The 19,279-nt window shown below is 42.0% G+C and overlaps 1 protein-coding gene across 2 annotated transcripts in view; it reads left to right on the top strand.

Annotated features, from left to right (window-relative positions):
* Positions 1-19,279, top strand: part of GLIS3 (GLIS family zinc finger 3) — a 499,582-nt gene that overhangs the window by 426,095 nt on the left and 54,208 nt on the right. For both annotated transcript variants that reach the window (XM_069576475.1, XM_069576474.1), the window contains one exon: positions 14,254-14,422. In XM_069576475.1, coding sequence (XP_069432576.1) covers positions 14,254-14,422 — 169 coding nt within the window. The remainder of the gene's footprint in view (positions 1-14,253; positions 14,423-19,279) is intronic.

Here is a 19,279-nt window from a genome sequence, read left to right as displayed (position 1 = left end):
TGTATCCTATGTATTCCAGAAAGACATGTAAGCATGTACCCTCTTCCAAACAAATAACGTCTTTCCTGGCTATAAATCCAGCTGCATGACGTGGAAATGTAATTGGGCAGCCTTCATAGATGTTTGGAGCTCATGTGGGAATATCTATTTGTAAGAGAACCTGAATATTCATGTAACTGTCCAGACATCAATAAATTCTCATTTTACCTTATTTATTTCTGTTCCCCAGTGAACAGCAGTGCTCTTCAGCTCAAAGTTAATAGGCATGTTCTTCAGAGATGTACCCTCTCTTACCTTAATAGAACATCTCCCTAACACATTTGTTTATCGGTTGCCAGGTAGCTCTCCCATCAGGTGACATGAGTGTGCTTTCTTTGTCTTAGCGCACCAGTGACAGTTACCACTGTTTGCCATCAATTAGCTTGGGGTAGCATGTCAAGGATGTACGGGTGGTGTCATTTTAGTCTGACAGCCACCCGATCTGGTTGAAAAGGGATTGTTTCATTATCCTCTTATCAGGGCTGCTGGATGATGATACTCTACACTGCAAAGCGGGAGGGGAAAAAAGACAGGCAGAAAGAATAGATTTTTAGAGATTGGCAATATTAAAATTATTCATGCCTCAAGGAGAAGGGAAAGATTAGAGAGCTGACTGGGCAAACCCTTAAGAAGCTTCTTTTTCCTAATACAGATGGAATATGGAATGATGCCCTTCCTGATGGAGACAGAGAAGAAGCGGGGTGGAGGGGGGGTGGTGGTGGGTGGTGCTGTGCCCAGACATTAGGAGGAAAGAAAAGCAGGAACTAGCCCCTTCTACTCATAGGCGACCAGGCAGGGATTAGCTGCACCCCCTCTCCCATTTTCTAGTTAACCTCAGTAGCAAATGCAGCCTTCCAAGTGGCCCTGCCAGGGCCTGTGCCTTGCTAGAAAACTGGCTTGTGGATTTAGGTCATGAAAGCATTTTCCGCTGAACAGCAGTGCAACTAAATTGTTTCATGGAGAAATGCAAAGAACTACAGAAGATATTGGGCCCCAGATTTTCATTATTGAGGATGACAACTCCAGTCACCCACCCCCGCCTGTTTTTGTCATTTTATTCAGAATGACTGAGGATACGTTTTTTAATGTGTTTTTTTTTTTTAATTCTGAAAATTAACCATGGCTGGATCTTTATCCTCTTGGAGAAACAAACACAAAGAAGTGCTGAAAATGTAAAAATACTTCAAGATAAACTAAGCTTCAAGGGGGACAATTGTGTTGACATTTTAGTAACAGCCCATTTTCACTCCTTAACGAAGTGTAGTCATGCATGAAAATAACTTGTTATCTTTTAAACTGAAACACATTATGGGTTGTAACTCAAAGGTGTGTATTACTCATGAAAAATAAAGTGCAACGTTTTAACCCTATGAGGATTCTTTCACAGGCCCTGAACCTTTATAGTAACTTTCATTAGAAAAATGGAACAAAAATACTTATTATTAGAGAATATGATATACATACTCTCCTGCACTTTAAAATGACTCTGGTTCACAGTTTGTATTTGTATGCATCTTTAGGTAAGAGGCCATTCTTCATTGGAGATTTACCATTTTAGAGCAACATATGCCTTTGTCTTGGAGAAGACAATGGCACCCCACTCCAGTGCTCTTGCCTGGAGAATCCCATGGACAGAGGAGCCTGGTAGGCTGCAGTCCATGGGGTCACTGAGAGTTGGGCATTACTGAGCTACTTCACTTTCACTTTTCACTTTCATGGATTGGAGAAGGAAATGGCAACCCACTCCAGGGTTCTTGCCTGGAGAATCCCAGGGAGGGGGGAGCCTGGTGGGCTGCCGTCTATGGAGTCGCAGAGTCAGACACAACTGAAGCAACTTAGCAGCAGCAGCAGCATGCCTTTGTCTTCCCCATCCTATTAATTATAGAATTAACTACAACAACATAAATAGCCAAGGAATGGAATCAATGATTTGTTGAGCACTTATCCATGGTCCACACACTGTGCTAAGTGTTTTCTATATATTATATAATTATCCTCACCATCCTGCGAGGTATTATCCTTACTCAAGATGAAGAAACAGAGCTTAGGTTAAGTGACTTGCCCAAGACACCTTGCTAGTAATTGGTAAAGCTCAAATTGAAACCCAGGCTCACCTGACCCACAGTGTATACTCTTTATTCCTTTAATAACCATCCTAACACTATCTCTACCAAGTGCCCAATTTCTGATGAGCCCGAAGGAGCTAAAATTTTCACTGCAGTTCAGCTGTTTCCCAAATCCTTCCGAGGTTCAAATTTCTCCTGCAGGGAACCTTGGAGAGGAAAGAGAAAGACAAGACTGAGCTTACCATTTGAATGGGGCCTCTAATGCTTTTTAATATCTCTGTGAAAGCAGCTTACCCCCTGTACCGAGACCCTTGATATAATGCCCTGGAGATGAGAGTTAGGTCCATACCTCTTCCCGTGTACCAGCCACCAAGCATTAAATGTCATTGCGCAGTGTCCCAGCATTCCTTTGACAATGATTATAAGGGAATTCACAGTTTGTGCATAGGTTCCCCCTTTCCTATGAGAGTAGTCCCTCTATGAAGTGCAGTACCATGACTTTTCAAGTAATCACAAATGACTCCAAAAGCAGATTTACTATAAGTTCTTAGTGACAACAGATCTGCCCAGCAAATCTCTTCTTCATGTATCATTGACAGAGACAGTGGCCTTACAGCCCACAACAGAAAACATCACGCTCGCTTGTGGTAACAGGTGCATACATCTGATCATTCATGAACAACCCCTCCCTGCCTTCTTTCTTTCCCCATCAGTGGATCGACATGCTCCTGACAAGCATCTGAAATCTTTATTTCAGAAAAAAGCACATCTCCTACCAGCTGTTTGTTTTCCAAACCAAATAATTCAGTTAATTTCTTGCCTGAGTTAATTTTCAGAGCTAGAAATTTTCTCTCAGCTACGTTGAGGTCTCTTTAAGTGCTTTGAGGGTAGGTAGAAACAAAAATGGGAATATACTTTTTGACCCGTAATCAGCATTTTGGTGGTTAAAGCTATGCATATGCATTGCGTGTGTGGGGGAAAGTGCCTAGGGATTTCACACAGCCTTTACAAATGGAGTGTGCAGGAATTCTGATACAGTATCAACACTCTTATGCCTTTCTTTAGGGACATTTTTTGCATTCATCCTTCATTTGAAAGGCAATATAGTATGATGGTTACAGGCATGTGTTCTGAAATCAGGTTTCCCAGGTTTGAATTCCAGGTCCACTACTTATGAGCCACATGACCTGTGCCAGGTAACCTAATCAGGAGAAATTGGAGAAAAGTTTGCAAAGTACTGAATAGATGTTAACTATTGAAACTGGGGTGTGAGGCAGACAAGAAGATGAAATACAGCAGAGCTATGGTCCAACACCGACTGCTCAAAGTGCAGTCTGCTGACCACCAGCCTCAGCATTGCCTGGGACTTTGGGAACTTAATAGAAATTCAGAATCTCAGCACTCATTGCCTCCAAGACCTAGTGAATCCAAATCAATACTTTTCCCTGGTCATTGGTTTGCAAATTAAAGCTTGAAAAGCAGGATTCTAGTTGCCCATATAGTTTTGAACAGGAATATGCCCTCCAGTTGACTGTTTTAAACACCTAAGCCTGACAAGGGAGATCTTCTTCCCTGCCTTCTAAAATGATGAAAACCTAGTCACCAAACAATGCCTATGGAAGTTTCCCTGGCTCTGGCAATGGGCCCGAAACAAGTAGATTTCATTTCAGAATGCTGTTAACACCTTGCCTGCCTCCAGTCACACAGTGAATACATGACAACTGAAGAATTCCCAGGGGTGTTCTGTCCATACCCATTAGACATAAAGATTAATTGTTTTCATTTGGGCACAGAGAGCGAGCTGCCTATTAACCCAAACTAAACTGAGCTTGTTAAAGGCTCAGGCCTAGAATGCCATGGTCCCGGTAGCTGGTGAGATGACATCTGGGGACCACATAGATAACACATGCTGCTTTGTCAAAATTAAAAAGCCCAACTGAGTCATCTCCACCTACCTCTATAAGGAAATGGGATGAGGGACTTTGGTGAGCTAAGCCCCAGAGAGAAAGAAAGCCTAAAGTAGCAGGGAGGCCAGCTGCTGGTCCTCTGCTGGAAGAAGGGCTCACAAATTCATCTCAAGACCAAGCTTTTATTTCCTTGGGGAGTCCACCATCTCTTAATCACAAAAGCAATAAGAATTTCCAATATGTTCCTCTGCCATGCCTAATCAGTTTTTCCAGCTGCCAGTCATCAGCACAGTCTAGGGGCTCACCTAAAAGCCCTCTTCCAGCCCTGAAATCAACACTGACCCCTGAGGTGATGCCCCTGTAGGTAGCCTGTGTGTGCTGGTTTATTTGATTACAACAGTTTTGTTAATATTGCCCTGGATGCTCTAGGGTTCCGTTCTCTTCCTTAGGCTTTGATTGATAGGCCTCATTGTATGCCCATTAGTAGAGTCTGGAAAATCATTCTGAGTGTGTGTGGAAGGAAATTTTTCCTTTTGCAAATGACCTTACCCTTGCACTCTAACATAGAGATTATCTTCCATAGGTTAAAAAAAAATCACTTGGCAAAGCTCAAGCATTTGTCGGTGTTTGTTGTAGTGGGCTGGTCTATGTGAAGTTCTCAGGTATTTGAGACATTAAGAGATCAGCACTTGCCTGGTCCATAGTGAAGTGAAAGTCACTCAGTCATGTCCGACTTGCTGCAGCCCCATGGACTGTCCATGGAGTTCTCCAGGCCAGAATACTGGAGGTGGTAGCCTTTCCCTTCTCCAGGGGATCTTCCCAACCCAGGGATCAAACCCAGGTCTCCCACATTGCAGGCAGATTATTTACCAGCTGAGCCACAGGGAAGCTCAAGAACACTGGAGTGGGTAGCCATTCCCTTCTTCAGGGAATCTTCCTGACCCAGGAATTGAACCAGGGTCTCCTGCATTGCAGGCAGATTCTTTACCAACTGAGCTATCAGGGAAGTCCATAGGGGCTAGAAAATTGTGTTTGAATGAATGAAATAATATTCTTACACCACAGTGAGTTAGAATCCTGGATGAATGACTTTGATAGCTAGAAATAGAAGTCTCTGATAGAAGTCTCTGTAGGATGCATTTCCTATGCCATAGTGGAAGTATCTGAGAAATGTGGATCTTTGAGAGAGTTCAAGGGCAATCCTACTAAAGCCATCACTACCTGACCCCAAAGTTGTGTCCATTTTATATTAAGGTATATGAGTTGGGATTTAGATAAACATTGCAAAGCCATGCTCTATAGTTCTGTTCAGTGACTCAGTCACATCCTACTCTTTTTTACCCCATAGACTGCAGCTTGCCAGGCTTCCCTGTCCATCACCAACTCCCAGAGCTTGCTCAAACTCATGTCCATCAAGTCAGTGACGCCATCCAACCATCTCATCCGGTCGTCCTCTTCTCCTCCTGCCTGCAATCTTTCCCAGCATCAGGGTCTTTTCAAATGAGTCAGTTCATTGCATCAGGTGGCCAAAGTATTGGAGTTCCAGCTTCAGCATCAGTCCTTCCAATGAATATTCAGGAATGATTTCCTTTAGGATTGAGGTTTGATCTCCTTGTAGTCCAACACCACAGTTCAAAAGCATCAATTCTTCGGCATCCAGCCTTCTTTATTGTCCACCTCTCACATTCATACACAACTACTGGAAAAACCCTAGCTTTGACTAGATGGACCATTGTTGGCAAAGTAATGTCTCTGCTTTTTAATATGCTGTCTAAGTTTGTCATAGCTTTTCTTCCAAGGAGCAAGCATCTTTTAATTTCATGGCTGTGGTCACCATCTGCAGTGATTTTGGAGCCCAAGAAAAGAAAGTCTGTCACTGTTTCCATTATTTCCCCATCTGTTTGCCATGAAATGATGGGACTGGATGCTATGATCTTAGTTTTCTGAACATTGAGTTTTAAGCCAGCTTTTTCACTCTCCTATTTCACTTTCATCAATAAGCACACTACTTCCTCTTCACTTTCTGCCATAAGGGTGGTGTCATCTGCATATCTGAGGTTATTGATATTTCTCCCAGCAATCTTGATTCCAGTTGTGCTTCATCCAGCTTGGCATTTCGCAGGATGTACTCTGCATATAAGTTAAATAAGCAAGATGACAATATACTGCCTTGACGTAATCCTTTCCCAATTTGGAACCAGTCTGTTATTCCATGTCTGGTTCTAACTGTTGCTTCTTGGCCTGCAGAAAGGTTTCTCAAGAGGCAGGTCAGGTGTTCTGGTATTCCCATCTCCTTAAGAATTTTCCACAGTTTGTTGTGATCCACACAGTCAAGACTTTAGCGTAGCCAATGAAGCAGAAGTAGATGTTTTTCTGGAATTCTCTTGCTTTTTCTATGATCCAACAGATGTTGGCAATTTGATCTCTGGTTCCTCTGCCTTTTCTAAATCCAGCTTGAACATCCAGAAGTTTTAGGTTCATGTACTATTGAAGCCTGGCTTGGAGAATTTTGAACATTACTTTGCTAGCGTGTGAGATGAGTGCAATTGTGCAGTAGTTTAGACACTCTTTGGCATTGCCTTTCTTTGGGATTGGAATGAAAACTGATCTTTTCCTGTCCTGTGGTCACTGCTGAGTTTTCCAAATTTGCTGGCATACTGAATGCAGCACTTTAACAGCATTGTCTTTTAGGATTTGAAATAGCTCAAATGGAATTCCATTACCCCCACTAGCTCTGTTTGTGGTGATGCTGCCTAAGGCCCCCTTGACTTTGCACTCCAGGATATCTGACTCTAGGTGAGTGATCACACCATCATCGTTATCTGGGCCATTAAGATCTTTTTTGTATTTCTTGAGTTCTTTTGTATATTCTTGCCACCTCTTCTTATTATCTTCTGCTTCTGTTAGGTCCATACTGTTTCTGTCCTTTATTGTGCCTGTCTTTGCATGAAGTGTTCCCTTGGTAGCTCTAATTTTCTTAAAGAAATCTCTAGTCTTTCACATTCTATTGTTTTCCTCTATTTCTTTTCATTGTTCACTTAGGAAGGCTACCTTATCTCTCCTTACTGTTCTTTAGAACTCTGCATTCAGATGGGTTTATCTTTTCTTTTGTCCTTTCCTTTCACTTCTCTTCTTTCCTTGGGTATTTATAAGGCCTCCTCAGAGAACCATTTTGCCTTTTTGCATTTCTTCTGTTGGGGGTGGTTTTGATGACTGCCTCCTAGATAATGTTACAAACCTCCATCTATAGTTCTTCAGGAACTCCATTGGATCTAATCCCTTGAATCCATTTGTCACTTCCACTGTATAATCCGAAGGGATTTGATTTATGTCATACCTGAATGGTCTAGTGGTTTCCCCTACTTTCTTCAATTTAAGTCTGAATTTTGCAATAAGGAGTTCATGATCTGAACCATGAACTGCTATGATGGATTAGCCATCATAGTCAATAAAAGAGTCCAAAATGCAGTAAGGTGAGGTGAAGTCACTCAGTCGTGTCCGACTCTTTGCGACCCTGTGGACTGTAACCTACTAGGCTTCTCCGTCCATGGGATTCTCCAGGCAAGAATACTGGAGTGGATTGCCATTTCCTTCTCCAGGGAATCTTCCTGACCCAGGGATCGAACCCGGGTCTCCCGCATTGGAGGCAGACGCTTTAACCTCTGAGCCACCAGGGAAGCCCACCACAAAAAAGTGAAAGTCACTCAGTCTTTGAGACCCATGGCCTATACAGTCCATGAATTCTCCAGGCCAGAATACTGGAGTGGGTAGCCTTTCCCTTCTCCAGGGGATCTTCCCAACCCAGGGATTGAACCTAGGTCTCCTGCATTGCAGGCAGATTCTTAACCAGCTGAGCCACCAGTACTTGAATGTAATCTCAAAAATGACAGAATGATCTCTGTTTATTTCCAAGGCAAACCATTCAATATCACGGTAATCCAAGTCTATGCCCTGACCAGTAACACTGAAGAAGCTGAAGTTGAACGGTTCTATGAAGACCTATAAGACCTTCTAGAACTAACACCCAAAAAAGATGTTCTTTTCATTATAGGGGACTGGAATGCAAAAGTAGGAAGTCAAGAGACACCTGGAGTAACAGGCAAATTTGGCCTTGGAGTACAGAATGGAGCAGGGCAAAGGCTAATAGAGTTCTGCCAAGAGTATGCACTGGTCATAGCAAACACCCTCTACCAACAACACAAGAGAAGACTCTACATGTGGACATCACCAAAGGTCAACACCGAAATCAGATTGATTATATTCTTTGCAGCCAAAGATGGAGAAGCTCTATACAGTCAGCAAAAACAAGACCAGGAGCTGACTGTGGCTCAGATCACGAACTCCTTATTGCCAAATTCAGACTTAAATTAAAGAAAGTGTGGAAAATCACTAGACCATTCAGGTATGACCTAGATCAAATCCATTATGGCTATGGAGTAGAAGTGAGACATAGATTTAAGGGACTAGATCAGATAGACAGAGTGCCTGATGAACTATGGATGGAGGTTCATGACATTGTATAAGAGACAGGAATCAAGACCATCCCCAAGAAAAAGATATGCAAAAAAGCAAAATGGCTGTCTGAGGAGGCCTTACAACTAGCTGTGAAAAGAATGGAAGTGAAAAGCAAAAGAGAAAAGGAAAGATATACCCATCTGAATGCAGAGTTCCAAAGAATAGCAAGGAGAGATAAGAAAGCCTTCCTTAGCGATCACTGCAGAGAAATAGAGGAAAATAATAGAATGGGAAAGACTAGAGATCTCTTTAAGAAAATTAGAGATACCAAGGGAACATTTCATACAAAAATGGGCTCAATAAAGGACAGAAATGGTATGGACCTAACAGAAGAGGAAGATATTAAGAAGAGGTGGCAAGGATACAAAGAAGAACTATACAAAAAAGATCTTCACAACCCAGATAATCATGATGGTGTGATCACTCACACTCACCTAGAGCCAGATATCCTGGAATGTGAAGTCAAGTGGGCCTTAGGAAGCATCACTATGAACAAAGCTAGTGGAGGTGATGGAATTCCAGTCGAGCTATTTCAAATCCTGAAAGATGTTGCTGTGAAAGTGCTGCACTCAATATGCCAACAAACTTGGAAAACTCAGCAGTCGCAACAGGACTGGAAAAGGTCAGTTTATATTCCAATCCCAAAGAAAGGCAATGCCAAAGAATGCTCAAACTACCGCACAATTGCATTCATCTCACACTCTAGTAAAGTAATGATCAAGTTTCTCCAAGCCAGGCTTCAGCAGTACGTGAACCGTGAGCTTCTAGATGTTCAAGCTGGGTTTAGAAAAGGCAAAGGAACCAGAGATCAAATTGCCAACATCCACTGGATCATCAAAAAAGCAAGAGAGTTTCAGAAAAACACCTATTTCCGCTTTATTGACTATGCCAAAGCCTTTGACTGTGTGGATCACAGTACACTGTGGAAAATTCTGAAAGAGATGAGAATACCAGACCACCTGACCTGCCTCTTGAGAAATCTGTATGCAGGTCAGGAAGCAAGAGTTAAGATTGGACATGAAACAACAGACTGGTTCCAAATAGGACAAGGAGTATGTCAAGGCTGTATATTGTTACCCTGCTTATTTAACTTATATGCAGAATACATCATGAGAAACACTGGGCTGGAAGAAGCACAAGCTGGAATCAAGATTGCTGGGAGCAATATCAATAACCTCAGATATGCAGATGACACCACCCTTATGGCAGAAAGTGAAGAAAAACTAAAGAGCCTCTTGATGAAAGTGAAAGAGGAGAGTGAAGAAGTGGGCTTAAAACTCAACATTCAGAAAACTAAGATCATGGCATCTGGTCCCATCATTTCATGGCAAATAGATGGGGAAACAGTGGAAAACAGTGGCCGACTTTATCTTTTTGGGCTCCAAAATCATTGCGGATAGTGATTGCAACGAAGAAATTAAAAGACACTTACTCCTTGGAAGGAAAGTTATGAGCAACCTAGATAGCATATTCAAAAGCAGAGAGAGACATTACCTTGCCAACAAAGGTCCGTCTAGTCAAGGCTCTGGTTTTTCCAGTGTTCATGTATGGATGTGAGAGTTAGACTATAAACAAAGCTGAGTGCCACAGAATTGATGCTTTTGAACTGTGGTGTTGGAGAAGACTCTTGAGAGTCCCTTGGACTGCAAGGAGATCCAATCATTCCATCCTAAAGGAGATCAGCCCTGGGTGTTCACTGGAAGGACTGATGTTGAAGCTGCAACTCCAGTACTTTGGCCGCCTGATACAAAGAGCTGACTCATTTGAAAAGACCCTGATTTTTAGAAAAACTGAGGGCAGGAGGAGAAGGGGATGACATGGTTGTGGATAAGATGGTTGGATGGCATCACCGACTCAATGGACATGGGTTTGGGTGGACTCCAGGAGTTGGTGATGGACAGGAAGGCCTGGCGAGCTGCGCTTCATGTGGTCACAGAGAGTCGGACACGACTGAGCAACTGAACTGAACTGAACTGAACTGATCTGTGCCACAATTCTGTAGTTAATTCCTCCATGTCTCTGGTGATTATTTTTGTCTCAGGCAGTATCCACAAACATTGCCTTGAACTCTGCATGCAAAGTACTCTGTGTTAATACTGAATTATAAGCTTCTACAAAATTGTCTAAGCAGAATAGAATTTGTTTTATACTTCTCATTCTATCTGTTAGAATATAAAGGCAAATCACAGGTTTCCTTTTGCTGACAGGTAGTTTAAGAAACTGTTCCATATACTTCTTTACCAGCTGAGGGAAACCCATACACTTTCTTTAATATGCTTCAAATTGAACCCTAAAGCCTCCCTTCCTTATTCTTATAGGGTCCCCAGTCAAAGGGTCTCTGCCTATTTCAGGCCAGTCACTGGCTATAGCAGTGAATGGAAGGACTGTAGATGTATGTTTTAACTGTTGATCAGTGTACACATGACCTCAGCACATCTGGAGGGCAAGTTTCTGAGCCTTCAAACCTAAACCATATACACCTCTTACGTTCCGTTTCACATTCCCTTCACTACCTGTCCCTACCTATGGCCATTGCTATGGCAACCAAGCATAACTTGGCAGCGCCTCCCCTCAATTGCACTAGTTTTCTGTCCTCAGGCTTCCCTGATGCCCTGATATTGGGCATCTGTGAGAACTTTTAACCACTGTGGTACATGTACCTACTTGGAAGTGTGAGAGAGGTAATACCCTTTACCAGTGGGGGACAGGAGTTGGTGGATGGATGTTCCTTTTTGTCCTTGTCCTGTTCATGGAACCCAGGATGGTCTCCAATGGCATTTAGTAAATGAAGATGGTGTTCATCTTCATTTACTAAATAAACATGAATGATGCATTGGAGACAGTAGGCACCAAGAGTATCTGGTTCCCTAGTCTATCCCAAAACCTGGCTCAGTGTCTGTCACATGGTAGGTACCCCATAAATACTTGTGGAATAATTGGCTGCTGAGAGATAAATGAGAAGAACACAAGTAACTCTATGCACACAGCAAAAATACTGGAATAAGTTCAGAAAGGTAGAGGATATGACAGGCAAAAAGCACAGTAGCATAAATTGCTATGACATAATTGAGGTGTGGTCAGTTGTCTGATTTGGCCAGAGATTAGGGCACGTTTGGAGGCCACAAATAAGATAGTGTATTAGAGATTTGGATACCATTTGATGCTGTATCCTAATAAGTCTCAGTATTTTGGTATAATGATTTATAGAGATCTGTTCCCCTTATTCAGCTGCAACCTCCTCAAGGACAGGAACCCACATATAGTAGAGTGGCTAGCATGTAGTAGACACCAAATAAACATTGAATTAAAAAAAGTAATGGTTGGAGGATGGGTAGATGGATGCATGATTGATGGATCATTGGGCCTGGCTATTAAGTGGGCTGAAGGAGAGGACCTTAAACAGGCCTGACTTTCAGTGTGTGGCAGGCTACACACAATACCAAATTTCCCAGCCTATTTCATTGCAGCTAATGCAAAAATGAAGCTAATATCGCTAAGGTAGACCTTTGGGAAGCAGCACATTTTCTATCAAAACATAGAGCAGAGCGTAGAGTGTGCATACCAGATTTCTCTGTTACTCATGGGTTGGAAACAGCAAGGCAGCACTTCCCTGTGATAAACAGACACACACACACAAAAACACCTCCAGGGGATAATAAGTGATGGGTGCATTTAGCAGGTACAACAAAATAAATAGGAGAGTTCACGTTTCCACATTAAGGCACACAAAAAAATTGGTTGTGTTTTCACAGTGTCTCTGTGACCTCTTATTATTCCATTAGTTTTTGGAATAGTATATAAAACACCAAGCTTCATGCTGACAAACCCCGTATTGAAACTATTGCCACAGTCAATCCAAGCAGCCTTCTCCCGTGGGTAAAATTATTATTTGGAATACAAGCAGAATGTGGTTGCCTGAGCGAGCTGAGCATAAATGAGGTAGTGATTCATAAGGTGACTAGCGAGTTTGCAAATGTGCGGCTTTTCTGGAGGCTGACGTGCAGCAGAAGCTCTGCATTGCCCTTTTGAGCTGGTAAGCATTTTCTAGTCTCACCACCTCGTCAAGACCTGGAAGACAGTGGAGGATGCAGGCGTCTGAGGACAGAAGTCAACCTGACACAACGCTGACTTACCAAAAATAAAACCTTCAAATCAGATCACACTCCTGTCAGTAGCTTTTTGAGCGGGAAGATGATAATTCTGCTTCTTCACATGTTCCTTTAAGTACTTGAACTTTTATTCCATTGGATTACACTTTTGGGGGCTGGGTCATCTGGGGTATTAATTCTATCCTGGAGAGGTTGGAGAAAAGTGTGCTGGTCTAAAAATACAGCTCCTGAACTTCTAAACCTTCAAATCTCTTTGATTATGTGGCTTCTTTTTCTGAATCCTGAACCTGATTTTTCAAATTTTTTGAAATCCATTTATTCTTTGATATCAGTAGAGTAAGTTCCAAAAGAGCAGAGATGGGTATAAAGCTCTGCAGAGCTTTGTATAGAGAAGGCAGTTAGAGTCAGCATAATGATGCTGCTATTATTGCAGCATAATGAGATATCTGCTGAGTAGGTCCGAACATGGAGAGAGCCCCTCTGATAGTGATAGACTCGGAAAGTGACAGGCCCCAGTTTCTTCTGTGATAGCGTACCAATTAGCTGATCTAAATGGGTACATATTTAAGTTTGAGGTCATGTACAGTTCCCAAAGGCTAGACTGCCCTCAAGAATGAGGCTGTAACTGACTCTCTGTGTGATAACAGACAACAGCGGGAGAAGATCCCAGAGGCCCCTTTTCCATATTTTGTGGTTTTGGGAGAGGACTCATTTTTGATAAAGACTGGGTATATTTATTCATCAAACCATTGGGAAATGACCAGGGTCAGTTAGACTCTCAAGTTAAAAGAATGTAGGGTCCTGCAGTGGTGCTAGGATCAGGGGAAGCTCTGTTCTCAATTACATTGATTTAGGAGAAGGCAATGGCACGCCACTCCAGTACTCTTGCCTGGAAAATCCATGGACCGGGGATCCTGGTGGGCTGCAGTCCATGGGGTCGCTAAGAGCCGGACACGACTGAGCGACTTCACTTTCACTTTTTACTTTCATGCATTGGAGAAGGAAATGGCAACCCACTCCAGTGTTCTTGCCTGGAGAATCCCAGGGATGGGGAAGCCTGGTGGGCTGCCGTCTCTGGGGTCACACAGGGTCGGACACGACTGAAGTGACTTAGCAGCAGCAGCAGCAGTGACAGGGAGGCTGGGAGTGACCCACAGCACCTCGCTGCGGTGCCAAAAAAAGGAGGGAAGCCTATGTTGTGTCCTTCTGGGTCAGCAGACCGGACACTCTGTTATCTGATTCTCATCCCCTATGACTGAGAAGTGCAAATACAGACACCTGCGCCCAGGTACAAACATTACAAGACGGACTAATTACACAGTGACCAGACAGGGCCCTTGCTGGGCAGGGCAGCTGGTATGAGACAAACCATGAGCGTCAGCCTGGAGTGAGCAGACATGAACTCCTCAAGCAACAGTAAAGGCGCATTAGCCAGGAACCTGTTCCACCATGAAAACAGAAGCTGTGTATATCCAGTAAGGGGAGAACTGTTCCCTTAAAACCACCAAGAGGAAAACAAACAAGCCCCTAAAATATGCTTGCTGTCAGCCTTCAGTATTCAAAAAGCATGCACTTCATTTGGGGTGCAGCCTGATGCTTGTTCTCCCTTGATTTCAGCTTCCATTTTCTCCAGCAATCACTCAAGCCGAAGCGGAACAGCTGCTGGGGCCGTGCCACCCCCACATCCTGTCAGTCACCCTTCTCCGGGACATACTGTACAGGGGAGCCCCCACAACCCCTCCTCCCAGTTACCTCCACTCGCAGCTGTGGACGCCGGAGCTGAGAGGTAAGGCCATCTGTCTCTCTCTTCTAATAGGTGGCGCCGCTAAACCTCTCTCCACCGCGAAGAGCTTTGACAGTTGCTGAATTTTATTAATAATCCATTGGTGGGTTGAATTACACAAAGGTGACATTTTAAAAGTACATACACAGAGCACGTGAATCAAATACCTCATTATCTGTTTAATTTTCCATGGGGGAAAAAAATGAAGATACTGGTAATAATCAACCGAAGTGTCTGATACTGACCAAACAGATCAGAATTTTCTTGTCTTTCCTTAGTTTGTTTCAGGGACTCAGTTTTAAGGTAATGTCTCTATAGATTGAAATGCTTTCCAGATGTAAGTTGGTGCCTTCAGAACCATAGATCAGTAGCGTTATCTTAAGAGTACAGCATAAAACGGCACAGGATTTTAAATGCAAAGAAGAAAGGGGCTGTTCACTGAATACTTTGTGTTGATACCACACTTGTAAAGAGTTTCTGAAAGAAAATTTTTAAATCGTGACATTTAGGTCCCTTTCTTTGGACTGCCCAGCTTCTTATGGTATGACAGTATGCCACTTTTTCCATTCTCTCCACTTTTCATCTGGCTTGAATTGAGCTATGGAAGGGTTACTCCTAAATATCCACAGGGGAAAAAGTTCTTGTGGGTACCTCTATGCAATCCTGGAGTAGTAGACATTAGGTGGACAAAATAATGGGTTGAATAGGCAATAAGAATAAAGTTTTGAATCTTTGATGTCACCAGCAACCTATGGTTTTGTTGGTGCTGGCCTGGTCTAGGAGTTTTTTACTGTGTTAAGTCCACTGAGCCACATTCTAATAATGTATGCCTACTGTTTATTAATACATCTGTTCATTCAAGAAGCATCCTTTGAGTCCTTGGTAGAGAAGGAATTCAAGTGACAAGATAATAAAGTAATTAAGACTTGAATCAGGGGGGAGAAGCAGGGAAAATAAGAAGGAGGTTATTGTAGGAGTCTTTGTGAACAATATAAAGACCTGAACTAAAATAAAGAAATAAGATGGAGAGTTTATTCAAGGGCTATTGGGATATAGAATCACTAATTATTAATGTATGTGTGGGGTAAAGAAGAAGGACCAGAATTCATTCTTGAGTTTTATCCCAAGACATCAAGGTGGAAAATGGTGCCATTAACACAGGAAAAGAGGATGTTGAGTAGAGAGAAGGATGGGAAAGAAGGAATGATAATTAATGGACTTTGGGGTTTTGAGTTTTAGGTGGCTGTGAAACATCCATGTGGATGTATCTGATAGGCAATTAAAACATGGATCAGATAGGTTAGACTTATCTTAACACTTCTGTGTTCATGGCTAAGTGTAAACAAATGATTAGCCTTCTCCCACGAAACCTGTCAGCAAACCAGTACAAATGATAATCATCTATTGAATTCACAGACTTGCCAGTTATTGGATCTATTTCCATAAATTCAGTGGAGCTTATTCATTTTAGGATTTTATTTAGCTTCCAGTTGGGTTTTAAGTGATACTATTCATAAGCTTTTCATCATCCCATTTCATTCTGCCTGGTCGAGAATTATACCCTACAAGGTAGTGAAGCTAAGAAACCATCCATAGGGGCCTCTTCCTCTTTGCCTCATCTTCTTATCGGTACTTGTAAAGATTCTTTACAAGAATATAAGGAGAAAGTAATCTGTGTGTTTTCTTTTTTGTACACAGCCTTTAAAAGAATAAATGTAGAAAAAGATTATAGCCATTAATGGAGTTAAAAACAGCAGCCACCCAAACACCAGATTAAGTCCCAGCTCCCACAGCTGCTGATCGTTTGAATGTGTTCCTTAGATTCTCCTGCTGCCTAGCTTGTTTCAATTTTGTCTTTTACATTTCATTTTTTATTTTATAATTTTAATTTTGTCTTTGTATGTAGGTAACGTATTTAAAAACTGTAAGAATGGCGCAGTGAACACCCATATATACTCTGCACCCGTGTTCACCGGTTGTTACCTTTTTGCCACCTTCTCTCTTTCTCTTTCTGACTTGAGAGAGCCTTTGTTTGTTTGTTTGCTTGTCTGTTGTTTCTGAACCAGTCTGAGAGATTGTTGGGAATATCAATGAGCGTTAACCCTAATTACCTTAGGAAAGATCTCCTCAGAAGTATATTTCTCCTATATAATCACAATGTAATTATCACACTCAGGAAATTTAACATTGATAAAGTGTTATTATCTACTATGCAATCAATATTCAAATTTCTTCATATGTATGAATAAAATTCTTTATAGAGTTGTGGGTTTTTTTTTAATGATCCAGGATCTAATAAGGATCATATTTGTCATTTCTTTTCTGTCTTCTTTACTCTAATGAATTTTCCTAGCTTTTTAAAAATTATCATCTTCTTCGTCATTATAATTTTTTTTCATGACAACAGTTTTTGAAGAACTCAGGATATTTATTTTGCAGGATGTTCCACAATTTGAACTTACTTGATTTTTTCCTCCTAAACAGATTTGTTCATATTTGGCAAGAGTAACGCATAGGTGATGGGGTGTTCCTTAGCTCTGTTGAGCCTTAGTGTGCAACTCACAGGGAATTAGGATTAGATGAACCAAAGCAGGTAAAGCACCTAGACTGCTACATGGCATGAGGATGGGCAACCTTAACACAGCCGAAAGGTTCAGGTTTGGAAGCCAGAGGATGTTGTCAAATGATTGCAGTGACATAATATAAATAACCATGGAAGAGTAAGTGGAGAGGCAGAGGAGGGTGGTGCGCTTTGTATGGCTGGGTGAGTGAAGTGGATATGTCCACTTCTGTGGCTTTGCCTTGCTCCTCTGCTCTCCCCACAGGATGTGTGCCCCATTCGTCTACCAGCCCAACTAGAAGGAGCAAGGGCATGGAAGGTTATCTCTTCCAATCAGGTTTGAAGATGAGGATGACTTGAAACAGCCCTGAATTATTCCCTGTGTTTGCATTAGTGTTCAGCATAAAAACACTAAGAGGAAATGTGCTTACCTTCCGCTTTGGGTTTATATATCTTTGCCTCTGTTTGCCTGGGAAATCCCCCAGTAAAAACTTCAGCAGTTTTCCTAACGGAAATAAGTTTATCACACTTTGCGAATTTTAGTGGGAAACTGGCATTTTCCCCCTGCTTTGCGGGCATTGATTCATCATTTATTTAACTTTAACTTGTTAATAAAATGGGCTGAGTCACTGTCATAAGTCAGGAAATGTCCACTGCATCTATCCAGTTAGCATGAGGTCCTTTGATCCTTCCCACCGTAAAATAAAGGAAATGCAAGTTCTCTCAGTTTGACAAGGTTCCATTTTTATTTTGAAATATTATCTGAATGATACATCATTTCAGTGATTTAAGCCAAATCACACCACATCACCTAATGTTGACTTAACATTATTATGGGAAGTGGTGTTTTACTGTGTCATGTTGATTGAGCCAGTGGTGCTTTATGACAGTGGCTTCCCATAAGAGGAACCCAGTGTCTTGGGAAATGTTAATTTACTGAGTTTCAAAGTATGTCTTTTAGACTAGAGAAAATAAACATTGATGGAAATCTTTTTTTTTTTTTTGAAATGGAGAAATCTCCCAGTCCCAAGAATAAGTCAGCTAGACTTGTGTCACTGATCTTGTCCAAGAGCATGTTGGCTGCCTCTCTTCATTCCAAAAGAAGGCCACAAATATGGTGTGCTTTGTAGTACAAGTGACAGACGTAGGGGACTTGTGGATTTACCAGAGTGGAGTGACATGTAAAGGGCTTCCTATGTGCCCCACCTCTGAGCCAGAGAAGACTGAAAGCAAGGAAAGGATGTGCTCTTCCCTGAAGAGAGTACATTCTGGTACAGCAATCAACATCAAAGAATGTTAGGGCCAGTTGTTTTTGAGAACATAGTCTAAATACCTTAACCAAATAAGAAATGTCAGCTTCTTGAGTCTATATGAAGTATTGGGAAGACTTACTAGTTTCTACTCATATCAGCTGTAGTATTGTTAGAGTTCTAGGTACTTTGATGTATGTGCAGTCTTTCTGTGCCTTTGAGTAACCAGGGCTGGTCTTCATAGACAGCATTTTCTAATTCACCATTGGGAACCTTTTGTGTCTTTCCTGGATGCTAATGGGTTACAAATAACAATTGTTTTCTATGTAATATCTTTGCAATTATGTAAAGTTCTTTAGCTCTGGCCAAATCAGCCTGCTCATTGACTTACTTTGGTTGTTTCTTCATCTTAATTCAGGATCTTTCTCTGAGAATCTAAAGAGACAAGACAGTCCCTCAATATCTTATCATCCTTGACCAAATGTTATCAGCCTTGAGCTTGGCATAATACTCAACTTGCCTCTTGCAGCTCCCCAGTTAAATCACTGGGTCCTTATTATCCATCTTGTTTGTTTTCCGTTTCCCAGATGTCTATTTGCTAACTAGATTATTCTCTGAGGGCAGGAACCTAGTTTCCTTGTAACCTCCAGGTTTCCTGTGCTTCTCTTCACAGTGGTAGATCCTAAGGAGGGTTTAACAAGCAAAAACGACCAGTGAGGGGAATGCCTCGGAAACAGGGCTCATTACCAACTCCTGTGTCTAGCCTGGAGGAGTTTCTAGAAAGGATTACTCGCCTTGATTCACTGCTGTGAAGGGTGGTGACCACAGTTCTCAAAGGTCCTATATCTTGTCTAACCTGCATACTTCTATACAGTACATAGTTGTTCTAATACAAATATTCATGCATACACATGTTGCTGGGAGTCTCTTGCCATTGCTAAGGTTCCATTTGCTTTCCTGTGGTCTTTAAAACTAGATGCTCAATACTAACTATTCTCACATATTTACACATGTAGCATCTAAACAGCTCAAACTAGGCCTGCTTTGCTG

Source organism: Ovis canadensis, chromosome 2 (genome assembly GCF_042477335.2).
Source record: "Ovis canadensis isolate MfBH-ARS-UI-01 breed Bighorn chromosome 2, ARS-UI_OviCan_v2, whole genome shotgun sequence".
In the NCBI taxonomy this organism is placed as follows: Eukaryota; Metazoa; Chordata; class Mammalia; order Artiodactyla; family Bovidae; genus Ovis; species Ovis canadensis.
This window is presented reverse-complemented; position numbering and strand designations above follow the sequence as displayed.